This window comes from Ascaphus truei, chromosome 2 (assembly GCF_040206685.1).
Source record: "Ascaphus truei isolate aAscTru1 chromosome 2, aAscTru1.hap1, whole genome shotgun sequence".
NCBI lineage: Eukaryota > Metazoa > Chordata > Amphibia > Anura > Ascaphidae > Ascaphus > Ascaphus truei.
The window spans coordinates 388650224-388667975 of NC_134484.1; the positions used below are offsets into that span (position 1 = coordinate 388650224).

Genomic DNA, 17752 nt, shown 5'->3' on the forward strand with positions numbered 1-17752 from the left:
AGGATCAGCATGGAAGTGTGACATGGAGACACCATGTCACCAAACCACTTCAGAGCAACACTTGAAGAATTGTTCAAGACATTGAATTGCAAAGATAAAAGAATAAAAAAAAGTGAATACTTGAGTTACATATGATTTACAGATGAGATTGTTATTTTTGCCACATTTCTAGAAGAGTTCCAGCAACAAATCAGAGAACTCTCCGGAGCAAGTAAGAGTGTGGGCCTCAATATGAATCTCTGCAAGACCAAAGGGATATTCAACAAAGGTGTCAACTCTACAAAGTTCAAAATAAGTAGACTAGACATAGAATACTGTAGGATGAAAACGATGCATACCTTGGCCAGCAAGTATCAATGGATGGCAACCTTTCAAATGAAATCAATAGGAGAATGACGATGAGAGAGCATTTAGAAGAAACAAGACAATCCTGCAAGGGAACCGTTCACATTGCTTCAAAAGGAAAGTGCTTCACAGGTGTATCCAGCCAGTGCTCATCTATGGATTTTAAACTTGGCCTTTAAATGCAAGGACAATTCAGAAGTTTCAGACAACTCAAGAAGTATTGAGAGATGTATGCTGGATATTACCCCAGAGACAGGAAAAAGAATAAAGTGTTTAAAAGCAAGCAAGTCGGGGACATCATCACACAAGTGAATAAATTAAAATGGCAGTGGGGCAGACATATTGCAATAATAAATGACCAGCATTGGACAATGATGGTACTTGATTAAATTCAAATGGGTATCAAAAGACAAAGATGACCACAAGTGCAGTAAGATGCGAGGATGAAATCAACAAATTTGTTGTGACATGTCAGACCCACTGCTCATTTTATTTTTTCACCCTTGTTATGATGTGACAAAGCCATTCCTTCTTTTTTCTGTGTCTTCTGGTAATACTTATGTCTTTTGATTCCTTTTTTTTCTTTCCAATAACATTTCTTGAACAATTTGTCAAGTGACATTGTGTCTCCTTGTCGCATACCCTTGCTAATTCTGATCTTGCTTTTATTTCCATGTAGCCAAATGGGCATTCTCATAATGTTCCTTATAATAACAATGTACGCTTCTTCAACATTTTAACATAATACATATCAAACAGCTCATGTGTATACAGAATCAAATGTTTTTTCATAATCTATGAATCCTAACATGAGTAGTAGATCATATTCATTACTTTTTGTACTTGTACTTCTTGTGGTACATTGTGTTATATCACTATGAAATCACACTTGTTTTCTAGGCTGTGAAATGTAAAGGGTCTATTGCAGCTAATAAGTGAGTACTCTTGTAAAGATCGGTAGTTCTGTGGGTCTTTTTTTTGTCTCCTTTTTATGGATGAGGATAGCTATGGCATTGCTTTAGTGTTATGGAGTTTTCTTGCTCAGCAAGCAGCATGTAAAGATTTTCTTTATTTTCTTCTTTTTTTAACACTTTATTTACTGTGGTATATTTTCAAAATAAGTTATTGGGTGGGGTAGGGAGGGATACAGAAAATAAAAAAGGTGTGGGGTGGGGAAAAGAAAATGTTACAATTCATTTATTTAAGTAATTCCATAAAATTTTACGTACATCATCTTTCGTAAGTTAGATTATTTGGTAGTAAAATGATTTAGGTGCAGGGTCATGATATAGGGCTTTACATTATGCTAAATTACAGTGCAATACAATGTAAGGGTCAATTTGAGATACAAGAGCACATTTATTATGGAGGAGTGGGTATAGCCTTCATGGTCAAATTACTTTTAGATTTAGACCTTAAGATATTTTCAGGTTTTCCAGGGCAGCCATATCTCATTAAATTTATCCAAAGATCCATTCAGCAGACTTGGATGACGTTCAATGAGATTAACCTCTTTTCATTTTTGTAAAATCATAACTTGCATCTTTTAATATTTCAGTTGTAGTTCCATCCTCACTAGGGGCCTTCCCATTCTTCATTAATTTTATTGCCTTTGCTACTTCTTATGGGAGGAAGAGATGACCTCGCTCCAGATGATAATGTTAATGGTAATGTGTGCTACCAGGGAAGTCAAGCTATAAACAAAGGCTGATAGGTCATGTTGTAGAGACACGATCAACATAAAGAAATCCCTTTTAAGGTGCACTACTGACCATAAATAGTTTGTGTAATATTTGTGGTCTTGTGTAACTGCAAAAAAAACCATCTAAAAACTATAAATAACACTTAAACTAACAATGTAATATTGGGATATTAAGACGATAAAGTTAAAAAAGCAAATATAGCTTCATGCCTATGGTGTAGGGACTGGCATCAAAGATGCTTGGTTATGCATGTAGCATGGTGTGTAGGTGCAGTCCTTTAAATGTGTGTAACTATCAAGGTCTAGTTGACTTAATTGATACACTGTACTCTAGTTCTTCTGGGAGGACACATGGTACATCATTTGTGGTTACTTCTCATTCTTCGTCTGCTTGATAATGCCATGTTTCACCTGTGGTCTTGTACCGTACAAGTCTTCTTGTAGAAGCCTTAAAGCTGCAGTTCAGTCAATATCCTGCATGTGTGTTTTTTTTAAATAAATCAGTTCTGTAAAAAAAACAACTTTGAAAGACCAATTTTCTTGTATTCTATTTTAACAAGCATGCTTGTTCCTATAGCAACGATTTACATTCCCCATATTTAAAGATGTCGCCAAACTTTGCCGATCAATAGACGGATGACGAATTGACCGGCAGCTCTGCAGTTCTTTAGGTAATTAGAGATTGCCCACATGAAACTATTGAAGTAAAAAAATAAATAAATTTAAAAAAAAGACTGAACTGCAGCTTTAACACACTCTAATAATAATAATAATAATAATAATAATAATAATAATAATCATAATAATAATAATAATAATAATAATAATAATAATAATAATAATAATAATAATAATAACAAGTGAACGTTGATCCATCATTGCTTCATCTTTTTTCAACTTCTGTTAAAAAAAAAAAAAATATATATATATATATATATATATATATATATATATATATATATATATATATATTGAAAGATTCAACAGCGCCTGATGAAATCCGTCAATCGGAAGAAACGCGTACACGTAGGGCACGTGGTTTCAAGGAGCTACGTTTGGTGGAATAGCTCGTGCGTCTGCTGCCATGAGAAGGAGGACGTTCCCTGAGCCACACACAGCATTTAATGCTGGAACAACAGACTGTATACCTGAATTTCTGGAGGGACATCTGACTGTGATGATGCACCGGTAGCAGTGAGGTCTGATGTACTGAAGTAAACATTCGGCGAGCAGCTACTTGTTGGCGCATGGGTTTACCCATACAATGCTTAATTTGCATTGACAAATTGTGAGTGTGCATTTGTCTTGTGATTTTTTATTTCAATTTTGTTACCAGATTTTACACATGGATCGTGCGCTTTTTCTCTTGTTTCTCCAATATATATATATATATATATATATATATATATATATATATATACAGTGTTCGACAAACCTATACATTTGCTCGCCCCGGGCGAGTGGATTTAACCCCCGGGCGAGTAAATATTGGCCCAATATGTATAAACGTAGAGATTGACGCTCATACAAGTGTATAGACTCACAAACTGTATTACAGCATATAGGTAGATAGGAACTTCCATAAATAATTCCAGCAATTATATAATACTAGGTTAAGGGGGGACATGAACATGGGACCTAGCGGTCAGTCAGCGCGACTACCGCAGATATGGTTTACCCTGCTTACCCCCCTTACCATATACACTTCCCTAAATAGGGACCAAGGTAACATAGAATGAGGGCTACTGCCCATTACCTTTCCATTGAGTGTATGGGAATACGAAATCCATCCAGACGAAGTTCCACTGCGTGCAATCCTGATCAGGGAAATTCAGAATGTAGGGAAGCAAGGAGCACAGCTGAAGTAGAAATCTGCAGGGAGAGTCCTGTAGAAAAAATGAATAAGGGGCACAACTCTGTGCTAAAACTGAGGGTGGTTTATTGGATAATTGCACAGGGACAGAAACACAGCCCACACACCAACATGTTTCGTCCCACGGGACTTTATCAAGGTGGGACGAAACATGTTGGTGTGTGGGCTGTGTTTCTGTCCCTGTGCAATTATCCAATAAACCACCCTCAGTTTTAGCACAGAGTTGTGCCCCTTATTCATTTTTTCTACAGGACTCTCCCTGCAGATTTCTACTTCAGCTGTGCTCCTTGCTTCCCTACATTCTAAATATTGGCCCAAGCAGCACACGTTTGGTACTAGGTGGCGAGTAGATTTTTTTGTGTGGCGAGTAGAATTTTTTGGTGATTTGTCAACCACTGTGTGTATATATAAATATATATATATATATATATATATATATATATATACAGGCATACCCCGGTTTAAGGACACTCACTTTAAGTACACTCGCGAGTAAGTACATATCGTTCAATAGGCAAACGGCAGCTCACGCATGCGCCTGCCAGCACGTCCTGAACAGCAATACCGGCTCCCTACCTGTACCGAAGCTGTGCGCAGGCGGGGAGACTATAGAGCCTGTTACACATGTATTATTTACATCAGTTATGCACATATATGACAATTGCAGTACAGTACATGCATCGATAAGTGGGAAAAAGGTAGTGCTTCACTTTAAGTACATTTTCGCTTTACATACATGCTCCGGTCCCATTGCGTACATTAATGCGGGGTATGCCTGTATATATATATATATATATATATATATATATATATATATATATATATATATATATATACTGTATATATATTTAACAAAGAATTGGTCTGCAGCACTCTTCAGATGAAATTTTTTAATTTATTGAGACATAGGGCAACCAATGTAACCTAGAGCAACGTACGTTTTTGACCAACACGGTCCTGAACTGGTTTGGCATTCCCTGTCCCTCTGCATGCACCTCAATTACTGTTAAGTATACTTTCTCTTATTCTTTTGTATATTCTGCTGTATTTGAGTGCACCCAGCATTTTTTAATCATATATATATATATATATTTTTTTTTTGAGCATTTCTTTTTTGTGTAATTACTGAATACTTGTCAGGACGAGCTAACCACAAACGAGGCGGGACCGCTGTGCTGAGGTGGGATAGGATATAACGCCACCCACAGCCACGAGGGCACGTCTTGAGAGCAGAATGGTCTGGTAGTCCGAGTCGGGGCAGGAGAGTTACGGATGGTGGAGGGTGCTGTTAGCCAAGTCCGGGGTTAGAGAGAGAGACGTAATCGTTTACCGTTTGCCGGGTTCGGGGTGCCAGAGGTGCGGAGAGTCGTATTGCCGTAAGCCAAGTTCGGGATGCCAGAGGTGCGGAGAGTCGTATAGGAAGCCGGTTCGGTACACGAGGAAGACTGCAAAACAAGACAGGACAGGACAGGACTAGGGAGGCAGAGAGTGATGAGAACAACTGGTTCTATGCTCAGCCGACGAGCCAGTGACACTGCAGGGTATATATAGGTTAGAGGATCCAATGGCAGCGTAGCCAGTTGGGGGTGTGTGGATGGGCCAGGCTGTGACAGGGATAGGTCCAGAAGAGCTCCTGGAGGAGGAGCTATAGAGCCCAGTAGTAAGGCTGCATTTGATTGCAGCATTGGAAAAGTGTAATGTGCCCTTAAGAGGCTGGTGCGCCTCCGTGTGGCCGCGCCTCTGTGTGGCTGCGCCTGCGGGCGCGTGACCGGGCACGCGCCCAGACCCGATAGCAGAAGAGGGGAACTGACGTGCACGCGCGCGTGCAGAGGAGACGGGGATCGGCGTCCTGGAGGAGGGGTTCGTGTGAGGCACGGGAGGCCCTAGCAGAGCTGTGGGTAAGTGAGGAGCATGCCGAGAGCAGCATGACTCCCTGTTCGTTACAATACTTTAATTTAATTTCACTCTGCTAAGGAACGGATGATTGTTATTATGTCCTGATATGTAAAACCATAGAATTCAAAGAGGGTGTACTTTCTTTTTCACACAACTGTGTTTATATATAGATAGACAGACAGACAGACAGAGATAGATAGATAGATAGATAGATAGATAGATAGATAGATAGATAGATAGATAGATAGAGATTGATAGAGATGGATAGATAGATATGGATAGATAGAGATGGATAGATAGAGATGGATAGATAGAGATAGATAGAGATAGATAGAGAGATAGATAGATAGAGATAGATAGACCGTGAAAAAGTCAACTGGTAACCTGTTTTCTTTGTTTCATGTGCACGGTCTTCGGTGCCACGGGCAAAGGTTAGTGGTGGCAGAGACAGTGCAGGGGTTACCATGCTTCTCATCATTGGGACCACCAGCAGTGTTAATCCTGAGGTGTTGCTACCGGGGTGTCTGTGGCACTGAATCCAGTCAGTTTAGCTACATTTGTAGGCTGTGATACCTTTTAGGGGATCAATATTAGGGTTAGACCCACCCATTTCTGTTAAATCAGGGCTCATAACGTCATGTTACTTAAAACAGTAATGTACCTTATTTTCCCTGAGTTTACAGCGTAATTATATGCAATAACAACAGTCGTATATCTCATTAGAGCTAGTTAAACATCACGGTATTGTGGTACAATGTTTAGTTACCTTCCAATAATATGACATGAAGTATGTCTTATCCAGACACTCAAATATGTGTTAAAGTAAAGTTAAAAAAGAAAGGGAAATAATGCTGTTAGATAAATCATATCTAACTGTGGTGTTACACCCATCCAGATCCCATAGAAGCCTGTCTTCTAGGTCTGAACGTGAGTACTGCCAAGTGTAGATATGATATAGCTAACTTAATGATAACTCCTGTGTTAAGCTTAACTAGGGTGACCAGATGTCCCGGTTTAGCCGGGACAGTCCCGGTTTCTTATGATGTGTCCCGGAGGGCCGACATACCCCGAAATGTCCTGGTTTATGCTAAATGTCCTGGTTTATGCTAAATGTCCTGATTTTCACAGAGCAGGGGATGCTGGTGAGAAAAGAGCAGATGATTGGGCTAGCAGCAACAGAATCTGCTGCTGCAGGAGATGCCGGTGGGGAGGAGAGCAGAGCAGATGATTGTCTTGGTAGGGGATGGAGGTGGGGTTAGCAGCAGAGGAGGGTGGGGGCGGGGAGGAGAGCAGATCAGAGCAGATAATTGGCCTGGTAGAGCAGGGTAGGGCGGGGTTAGCAGAGGCGTAGAGGAGGGTGGGGGCGGGGTAAGCAGCAGAGGCACCTTTCAGTAAGACCCGGAAGCAGTTAGTTCTTCTGCTACCAAGACTAAAGATGGACTCCCCCCTGCTCCAGTGACAGGTAGTGTCTGGAGAGACAGTGTGAAGAGATACACAAACGCACATAGATCTGGGGGGAGAGAGAGATACACAAACACATACAGACATACAAACACAGACCTGGGAGGAGAGGGAGAGATACACAAACACACAGACCTGGGGAGAGATAGAGATACACAAACACACACACACCTGGGGGAGAGAGAGAGAGAGAGATACATACACATACAGACAGAGAAACAGACCTGGGGAGAGGGAGAGGGAGAGAGAGAGAGAGAGAGAGAGAGAGAGAGAGAGAGAGAGAGAGAGAGAGAGAGAGAGAGAGAGAGAGAGAGAGAAAGAGAGAGAGAGAGAGAGAGAGAGAGAGAGAGAAAGAGAGAGAGAGAGAGAGAGAGAGAGAGAGAGAGATTGGTACTGTACAGCAACCATTTTCTAAGTTTTACTGCATATTAATATGGAGAGCTACAGGAACGTTTTGGGGTCACGGCCCCGTAAAGAGACAAAACTACCTGTGTGGGAGAGACACACAGACTGTGTCTGTGTGTGAGAGATAGTGGAGGAGGTGAGGAGACAGGGAAAAGATGTGGAAGGGGAGAGAGAAATGAATAAAACAGTATAAATGGCGACGCTATTGGACAAATACCATTATAATCTTTCTTTTTAAGCGATGTCATTTGATTTAGAAATACATTTTTATTGTGTCCCGGTTTTTACTTTTGGAAATCTGGTTACCCTAAGCTTATTGCTGTTTTGTGTATAAATGCTGCTATTGTAACACCTAATGGATGCTATTGTTAACGAAATACTTTCCAGAAGAACATATGTCCTAACGTTACGTTATTGGCCTTTGAAGATATATGGAAAGGCTTAATGTGACACCAAGTTGTGTTAATGTTATGATAAGTCAACTTAACGGAGATAAAAGTTTATCATTGGTTTACTAAAAGGTATCAAAATCTACATCACATCTACTTTTCTCCAAGGCCAATACAGTGCTACAAAAATTTAGAGCACAAAAACTAGCTTACACTACCTTACAAACACCAAATTGTCTTTTATCTCTGTCACGGTAGCTTATGACAAGATATAATGAACACCAAATATCTGGGTTGAGCTGAACGAGGCTTAGATATAATTAAATATAATTTATTCCTTAAATAAGGTGAACACAGCAATATAGTACAATTAACAGACAAGAAGGTAACACTTTCTTAGGGTTGGGGGATGGAGAAGTATCAGCTAGCAATTCTCCAGCAATCTGGTGACATTCCAGGTAGAATCAGAAGCACAACTAAAAACTGTAGGGTTGACACAGTTTATATACCTGTGTAACCCTATTCTTAACATTGAATACAGACTATTGGTGAACAATTTCTGTATCCAATCCCTAACGTGGAGACACAGATTAACCCATGCCCCCCAGCTAATTAGCCCATGTGTACTGGGAATCTATGGGTAGCCCCATAATTAAATCAGGGGCAACGACCAGTCTACCAAATGAAGTATCTGCTAGGATCTGCATTATTTGTAGGTGTAGACATAACACTTACAAACCACTCCAGTTTGATGATTCTCCACCCTCAGGTAACAATTAGAGTGGCAGAGTCTGTTGATTAGTACTTAAGCTCAATCATCCGGCTGCCCTTCCTGACCTACTTAGCATAGCAGATGGAGCATTTTTCAGAGCAGATCCAAAATACCATACATATATTCTTTAATATCTACACATATTAATAAGTTCCATTCTGGTGGGCTCAGTGGGTCGAAATTTGCCAGTTTTTAATGCCTACAGTGACTCCACATATTGGCCAAATATCAACTCTCTGTGACCTCCAGAACTGGAGATACAGAAATGTACTTTAAAACATTAAAATACAGGATTATAATGAAACATGGGAAAAGGGAAACATACAGTTTCCTGACATGACAAGGTGTAAGCCACATTCCTGGACCGCAGTCCAGTTAACCCCTTGCCTCCCTGGTGAGGTCAGGGGGTGGCCATATGGGATGCAACCCCTTTAATACCGGGCCAACCCCCCTCTCCCTCTATAATCTCACAAACAGAACCTTTTTTTCCCCTCCAAAATCTACTTGCTAAATGTTGTTTTTGTTGCAATAGTTTTGTAATAAATACTTTTTAATTAATTTCCAAGAACTCCCGATTTTAATGGCTAATTACAGTCTCTCTGTCTCATTATAAGACTAACATGAGCTACTCTACAGTATATTACTTGTTTGTTTACATACTGCTGCGACACACTTTATTCGAGCAAATACCCAGTATGTACCTGGCAGATACCTGGAATGCGCCACTCCTCACCTCAGACAAGCCCCGTTGCGTTTGCCTTCCCAGCCATGGTTCATGCCTGGCTGACGGGCGGCTGATCTGTTAAATGATAATGATTAGGATTTAATAGGCTGCAATGCTTCGCGTGTCTACCAGATGGCATAAATTCATGAATTGTAATGCAGTATATATATATATATATACTGTGCAGTATTGAAGCCAGCGGGAATAAAATGCTTCAATCCCTGCCTGGAAAATAACGCAATGCACTCGGGCAGAAAACAGTCACAAACCTCAATACACCCGGGTATACCCGAATTCGTGGGACTAGCCGAGCTCGAATAAAGTGTGTCGCCAGTGTACTGTACTAAGGTATCAATTCTATATATTTCAAAGTGGTCAGTAAGGTAATTTTCAGGTGAAAATCCCCTTTGACGTTCGCCGTTTCAAAGTATATATAAAATGTACCCCTAAATGTGCATGTTGTACCGATGTGAAACAAAAGAAACCTTAATATCTAAATAATGCTTTTCTCATAATTTGGATTTACAAGAACGCCTTAATAGTTATGGTGAGCAATATTGGACTTTGTGGATTAACACCTTCAGTTCCATCTCCTTGGCCACAGACCCTCGACATACTGTAGTGCAACAACATGATCACTCCAGAGTGCGTATAACATGCCTGCACAACTCCAGTCCTCGAGGGCCGCAAACAGGCCAGGTTTTCAGGATATCCCTACTTCAGCACAGCTGGCTTAATTAGAGGCTCAGCCATACTTTAGGAAATACCGTATGTCTATAGGGCATAAAAAGGGTAAATAGGGTCTGTTGATAAAAACTGCAAAAAACAGAGAAATCTTAGTAGTCTCTCTCAATCTCACCCCATTTGCTCGCCTCTCTTCCACCTACCCTTTCCTCTATTCTCCTCCCTCTCCCCCTCCTATCTCTCTCTTTCTTTCTGTTTATCTCCCCCTCCTATCCTTCAGCAAAAATGATATTTCAGGGCAAAGATTTTTGATTGTCCTCTTACACCCGCAGACACAAAAGTTCACTAAATAAATAAAAAGTTCACAAAAAAGTTTCTGAATGGAAGATACTACCCCTTTCACTTACAATGCAATATGTCAACTTTTTCTGTACTGTACCTTTCAAAGACCCAAAATACAATCAGGTTTATTTAATCTTAGGCATACAGTAACTCAATTTGGAAGGATCATCTTTTGGGAGGAGTTTCTTAAAGAAGGAAGACATGTTATATTTGTTAGCCCCACTGGATTGTTGGAACACGAGTTAGTGCAGACTTTTGCAAAAACACATTCTTGAAAAGCAAATCAGATAGCATTTTCAGCAAAGCTGTGATTTTAAGATCTTTAATGATATGAATGAGCAGGCTATATTACAGGACGCATATGTTATATTTACTCGTTGCCACTGGAGTTCTTATTTAATATTTCTTGAAAGCTTGGATTACACTTCGAACTATTCATGTCCATTTAATTTCATTTTAATGCACAAAGTACCTCTAAAGTGCAGATTATCTGTGAAATAGTGCCTAGCGCATAATAATACATTAATTCTTCTGAAACCCACTTAAGCACATTTAGAAATGAGGAATACTTAAATACTGTACATTATAAATGTGTGTCTATATTATCCTACACCTAAAATTAGATTGAGTAGGGCAAAAGAATGACATGAAAAGGTAATTTCATCTGCAGCCTTTAATTAAAACTTTTTTTGTACATTAAAACCTGAACGTGTCTTGCAATGTCTAACCTGCCTAGAAAAATACATATTTTAAGTGACAAACTATTAAAAAACATAATTTTCTTTGCTATTTTTCCCTTTTAAAGTGTAATTCTACCAAGACTTTAGTGAGTGAATGCAGATATCTTCCTCCTTCCGTAATGTCGGAATATACATATATATGTTGCAAGAACGCCTTAATAGTTATGGTGAGCAATATTGGACTTTGTGGATTAACACCTTCAGTTCCATCTCCTTGGCCACAGACCCTCGACATTTATATATTGTTACATGGAGGCCATATCCCATGCTGTGCTTTAAAGCTGTGTTAACATATACTATGTATATATAAAGTATATGTTAACACAGCTTTAAAACACAGCATGGGATATGGGCTCCATGTAACAATGGTTTTTCAGGCAAAAGTGTGACACAGTGTGCTCATTTACATGTCATTTCCCATAATCCATTGCTGCAGTGGAAACACTGCATGCTGGATGATAATAGCGAAAGGCAGGGTTGCAGACCTGCCTAAGACATGTGAATGTGCTCACAAGTGATCTTTTTATTTGCTATATGCAACACGGTGGAGGTTTCTTGTTGCCCTTTTCACCCACCCTAACTTAAAACATATATATATATATATATATATATATATATATATATATATATATATATATATTTTTTTCTCGTGATGCCAGTGTACGCAGCTCTGTACATAGCATTTTCAAAGAGCAAAGAGCTTGCAATCTAATTTCTGAAACACACTCAGCTGCTGTAAACTCAGAACCCAAATCCACCACATCATATATATTTGTGTCAAAAGGAATGCTATTAGAATTGTGACCTCATGTACAGTATAGACAAAAAGCTCTAGTGCTGCATCCAATCTAATTAGTTATGTAATCTCCGGGGTGGTAAAGTGTTTTGCCACAGGGAGCGCTGATACTGGGGTTTGAACTGTTTACCATCTTCAAAGACAGTGTTCTTACCACTAAGCTACACCTTCAAATATGATGCTGCATGATTGTTTATACATTAAAATTTGAGATACCTTTTCTATTGCATGATGTATGTCACTAGGTAGGTGCAGGTAATACACTCTCATTTCCAATTTACATTTTCAGTTGAGTATCAAAACAGCAAAATGTTTGAAAATATGTAATGCTTAGCTTTGTATAAACCTAGATATACAGTAGCGGCCGTGCTGAGTCTTCAGCGGCCGCCACCGCAATGTGCGTCCAGACGCGGCTGGGGTTTTTTTTTCTCCCGCCGCGTGCCGTGCATCACTGATGTGCGGTCACGCGTGCCAGGGTGCGTGCGCACGTGGCGCGCGTGCCCAGGGTTCCCCGAAGGGGATGTGGGAAGCATGGGGATGTGGGAAGCAGAGGGGGACCCGGGGGACCCGGGGGACCCGGAGAAGCAGGGCAGAGCAGAGGCAGAGGTCGCGAGGGGAGGGGAAGGAAAAGGGGAAAGATGCGGCTGGCGCTCGGCCAAGTTCGGCGCCAGCCCGAAAACAGCCGCGGGACAAGACGGGTAAGTGTAAGACTGAAGCTGGCCGCAGCAGTATACCATTGGTTAATTGCAACAAGCTTATAAAGACACTACAGTATCAACAATGTTGAAATGAAGTGTAAAATGCTACCATCACCTTGAATACAGGTTATGGTGTGCTTAATAATCTTATGTTATTCCCTACAGCTCCATAATAAATGTGCTTCACATCTTAAACCTGAATGTGACTGTGGACCATTGAAGGATCACATTTTACCTCCTACATCAATCTGTCCAGTTGTACTGGTAAGTTTGTATTTCTACCTGCATTTCAACATCACAATTGACCGTGGCTCTAACAGACAAGAGGACAAAGCATTGGAAAATAAAAATTCCATATCAAAAGAAAACAAGATATAACAAATATCCCAATGATTTCACCAGAGTACTTATTCAAATAAAACAAATGTATTTTTTTTTAAATATATTGCTTTTCCGTTATGATGACAATGAAATTTCATTGGGATAGGCTATAATGGAGACGGAGTCAGATTTTATTACTTACTTATATAGTACTTACCAGAAATTGTATAGCAGGTCACTTTTACATTTTACGTCTTTTAAAGATCCAACTTCCCAGAAAGATGAAGGTATTCTTATGGTCAGTTCTTGCTTTAGAAGCACATTGCATATCTGCAATGCAGAGATCTTTCTTCCAAGTCAGAGGTTACTTTGAATAATGACACTGTCCATTCAGCATTACTGTATGTGGTTCATATTTGTATGCACTGTATGTCATTCTAGCAAAGTGAATAGTACATTTGTCTTAAAAAATAAAATAAAATTGCAAATGTATAATAAAGTCTTACATTTAGATACAATATCACATTATATTATATGCATCATAATATCATATTAATTATCTATCTATCTATCTATCTATCTATCTATCTATCTATCTATCTATCTATCTATCTATCTATCTATCTATCATAATTATCAAAATGTTGTGCAAGTCATAGTCATAACTTTAAATACATAATGTAAGTAGGCTTAATGTATTATTCATTATTACTGCACATGATGCAATCACACAGCGTACCTTTTATGCAACAATAATGCTTTACAATGACACAATACTACATTTCTGATATTAAAGTTGAACGTAAAGCAAGGCGTGAATCAGGTAAAGCAACTTAGGATGCTCCTAAAAAGGGGGTCTAGGATAAAGAAGAGTGAAAAAATGGGTGCTAAAAGCAACAAATCCTGGTCAAGAAGTAGAAATATTGAAAAGGGAGCCAAGCACCTCAAACGATTGGAAAATTCACAATGTAGCAAAAAAAAAGTAATTTAATGTCTAAAGAGTTGCAACTCTGACCTTTTTTGCTACATTGTGAGTTTTCCAATTGTTTGGTGCGCTTTGCTTCCTTTTGCTTTTTAGATATTAAAGTCGAAGCAGCTATAATGCTATGACCTTTTTCAGTTTCTCAAGATCTGACACTGATTACATTATGAAATGTATTTATGTTCGTAGAATATTCTCTAATCACTTCTGAAAGATCTGTTTTCCGATAATTCAGTTTCAATATTTATTTGCAAAATCCATTATAAACAAAGTCAACAACAAGTCATATTTCAAACTGCAAATGTTAGCGTCAAAGAACATCTGTAGTGATGCTGATGGTTACAATTATGTGTTTAATCCTAGTTTCATCAGAGAAATGTGGCATATATCCTTAGCAGTGACCCTGAGTGAAGTCATTGGATAAGTTGATTAAATAAATACATTCGTGACACACATCTTTTTGCATATCTGGAGTTCATTGTGTGTTTTCAAAAAAAGAAAAACATTGCTTGTAGAGGAAGTAATTTTGATTACTAAATCTTATTACTTTACTAGATGTTTTTTTTAACCAGCAACAGACATTCTCTGACTCTGTTATGGAATAATTAACATGGCATAGTCAACCATCATAGTTTTCAAAATTCAATATGCGTTTTCTGGCATAAACAGTTATTTTTTTAATGTATTTCGTTATGAATCTTTCTGTCAGGCAAAGGTTGGTAAAACATAATGTATATTCTCAGGCTCATACTCATGCAGATGTAATATTAACAGCTATACATAGTTGTAACTTAATTATTATGTATTTAATGATACAAAATAGAGATATTTGTACAGATATGCATATATATATATATATATACACACACACATATATATATATATATATATATATATATATATATATATACACACACACATATATATATATATATATATATATATATATATATATATATATATATATATATATATATATATATATATATATATATTGTAGTCTGTTATATATTTGACCATGTCAAAGTTGCAGTCTTTCTAAACAGCAGTAGAGGGAGCTGAATGATTATTTTTGAAGATTTGATAGGTCTAATACTTGGAACAAATATTTCCAGTGCTATTCTATTGTTAAGTATAATACTTCGTCTAACAAAAATAAAAAAAAAAACAGTATGTGGATCAATATTACTTTAAAAGCAAAAGCAAGCACATTGTCAACCCATCCTTCTGAGACAATGTTTTGATGAGTGTTTTTGTAAAGCACTGTGTTCTTTGTTTGACGCGATATAAAAAAACGTGCATACATACATTTGTGCTGAATAAAAGTTTACAATCGATTATTAAATAATTCTTATTTATGCTTCAAAGCGAATAAAAAATATTGACCCATTCTTATGTATTCAATTTCTTAGTTACATGTGTAGGACAAAAAATTAAAAGCCTTGTATCATACAGTACTTTCAAAAGAACTATTCAGCCCAACAGCAGTACAAAGGACATTTCACCAGCAACAAAGCAAAGGGTTCTTTACAGCAATGGCAGTTAAAATGTGGAATTCATTACCCATGGAGACTATGATGGCAGATACAATAGATATCTTCAACAAAAGGTTGCACATCTTTTTTAGAAAGTAAAGTTATATAGGGATATTCCAAATACGTAAATATAGGAAGGATGTTGATCCAGGAAGATATCTGATTGCCAATATTTGTCAGGAAGGAATGAAATTTTCCCCTTATGAGACACAGGATAATGTTTCACTGGGGTTTTTGTTTGCCTTCCTCTGGATAAAAAAATACTGTAAATACAATTATAAGGCAACTATCTGTCATCTAAATTTAGCGTAACTTGAACTTGATGGACATATGTCTTTTTTCAACCTAATCTACTATATAATTATTTAACATACTAAATTAATTCCCTAAAGCTGGTCGTACTCAAACTTTAAACCTTTACTAACGAGCTGAACATCTTTATTTTTTTTCTATTTCATTCTTGTGGAGAAAAACTCTCATGGGGGAAGTTACTAAAAGGTGGTAAGGGCAAACTGTCTCATTAGTGCTACATATGAGAGTCTTTTCTTGTCATTGAAGTTATTAAACACATAAATGATAAATGGTTTGTACATAAACTGACACAGTTTCTCTGTAGATACGGTATAGGGGTTTATTCAGAGCTTTAAAAAAAAAATCTACATAAATTAGAATTCATACAGTATTTGGAAATTGCCTCACTATACCAGAATTTATATTTACACTTTATTCACTAAACAGATATAGGGAAACATCTCAAACATCCTGCCTCATATAGACCACTAGGTATGCACATCAAACAGTGTGTAGAAGGTGCAGTTTCACTTACAGTACCATCAATTTAAAAGGATGTCTGTGAAATGTTTATTCATAGCCAACTAGCTATCTATGTTAGCATGACATCTACACCTCTAAACAATGAAGTTTTTGTGATTTTTTTTTTTAAAGTACACATTTATCAAACAATCGAAATTACTTTCAATTGATGTAATAAATAATAGTTGTTGTGGGTATGGTCACTTTGTGTATTGTATATAATTACACTACAGTATATAATTGTTGTCATTGTTACACTTTGACAATGTTATTGCATTCATTCATTGGAAAAGGAAGCCCTGTAGCCACTAGTGCAAGGACATTTGAAGAGATAACACCCTCCCACCCCTAAAATAATGTATTAAGGGTTAAGTAGGGAGTGATTCTGTAAAACTTGTATGGAATTTGGAACATATTACTTCACTGTTGTTGTATTACTTCACTGATGTTACTGTACTTCATTTGCAATTTTGGATTAATGGCAATGTTCCAATGTTTAAAATAATAATAATAATAATAATAATAATAATAATAATAATGATAATAAGAGAAAGAATGAACAAATGCTGGGTATTTGGCAAATCCTTTTTACATTTTTTGCAATAGCAGCAGAAGGGCCTTGCAAGAGAAATGCACTAAAGATTGTTTTAGTGAGAGAGATACAAGGTTCTCCTCTCTACTTAGTAGACCACCCCCTCTTCTTATTCCTCGTTCCACATCAAACAGCACCTTCTTGTCGTGCAGAACCCCGGTTTCCTGGACATGCAGGCTGAAAAAAGGAATATCAGCCCTGCATGTCTTGGAATCCAGCAAGCACATTTTTATACTTTTAAAACAGTACATCTCCCAGGAATAAAGAATACACAGTTACAGGGTATGTAAGGGTCTACAAAGTACATTTAAACAGGGTAGCTGTGTGGTTTTGGGGCCATTTGAGCCACAGGGAGAGATGGGCTGGGGCCAGGAACCAGGCTTACCCTTTAATATACTTGTGCCTGGGTCCCTTTCAATCACAGTGTCCTCTCAAGGAATTTTGGTTAGGGAATTTGTATTGGCCCACCGAGCAGGTACAGCTGGTGCTTGATGCACAGGTTTCTTGGAATTGGCATATACTGTACGTGGTGCTGGTAAAGTCCTCTTAATTTACTGCATATATAAGATTAATGAAAAATGGGATGTTATCCACAGTTGTACCTTTGTGTTCTGTGTGCAGGAGTGAAACAGGAAGGTCTGTGAGGTGGTATGACCACAAGTCAAATGGGCAATTGAGGGTT

The 17752-nt window shown here is 38.1% G+C and overlaps 1 protein-coding gene across 2 annotated transcripts in view; it reads left to right on the plus strand.

Annotated features, from left to right (window-relative positions):
- Positions 1–17752, plus strand: part of DGKB (diacylglycerol kinase beta) — an 895737-nt gene that overhangs the window by 220088 nt on the left and 657897 nt on the right. For both annotated transcript variants that reach the window (XM_075587224.1, XM_075587223.1), the window contains one exon: positions 12993–13091. In XM_075587224.1, the coding sequence (XP_075443339.1) occupies positions 12993–13091 (99 nt within the window). The remainder of the gene's footprint in view (positions 1–12992; positions 13092–17752) is intronic.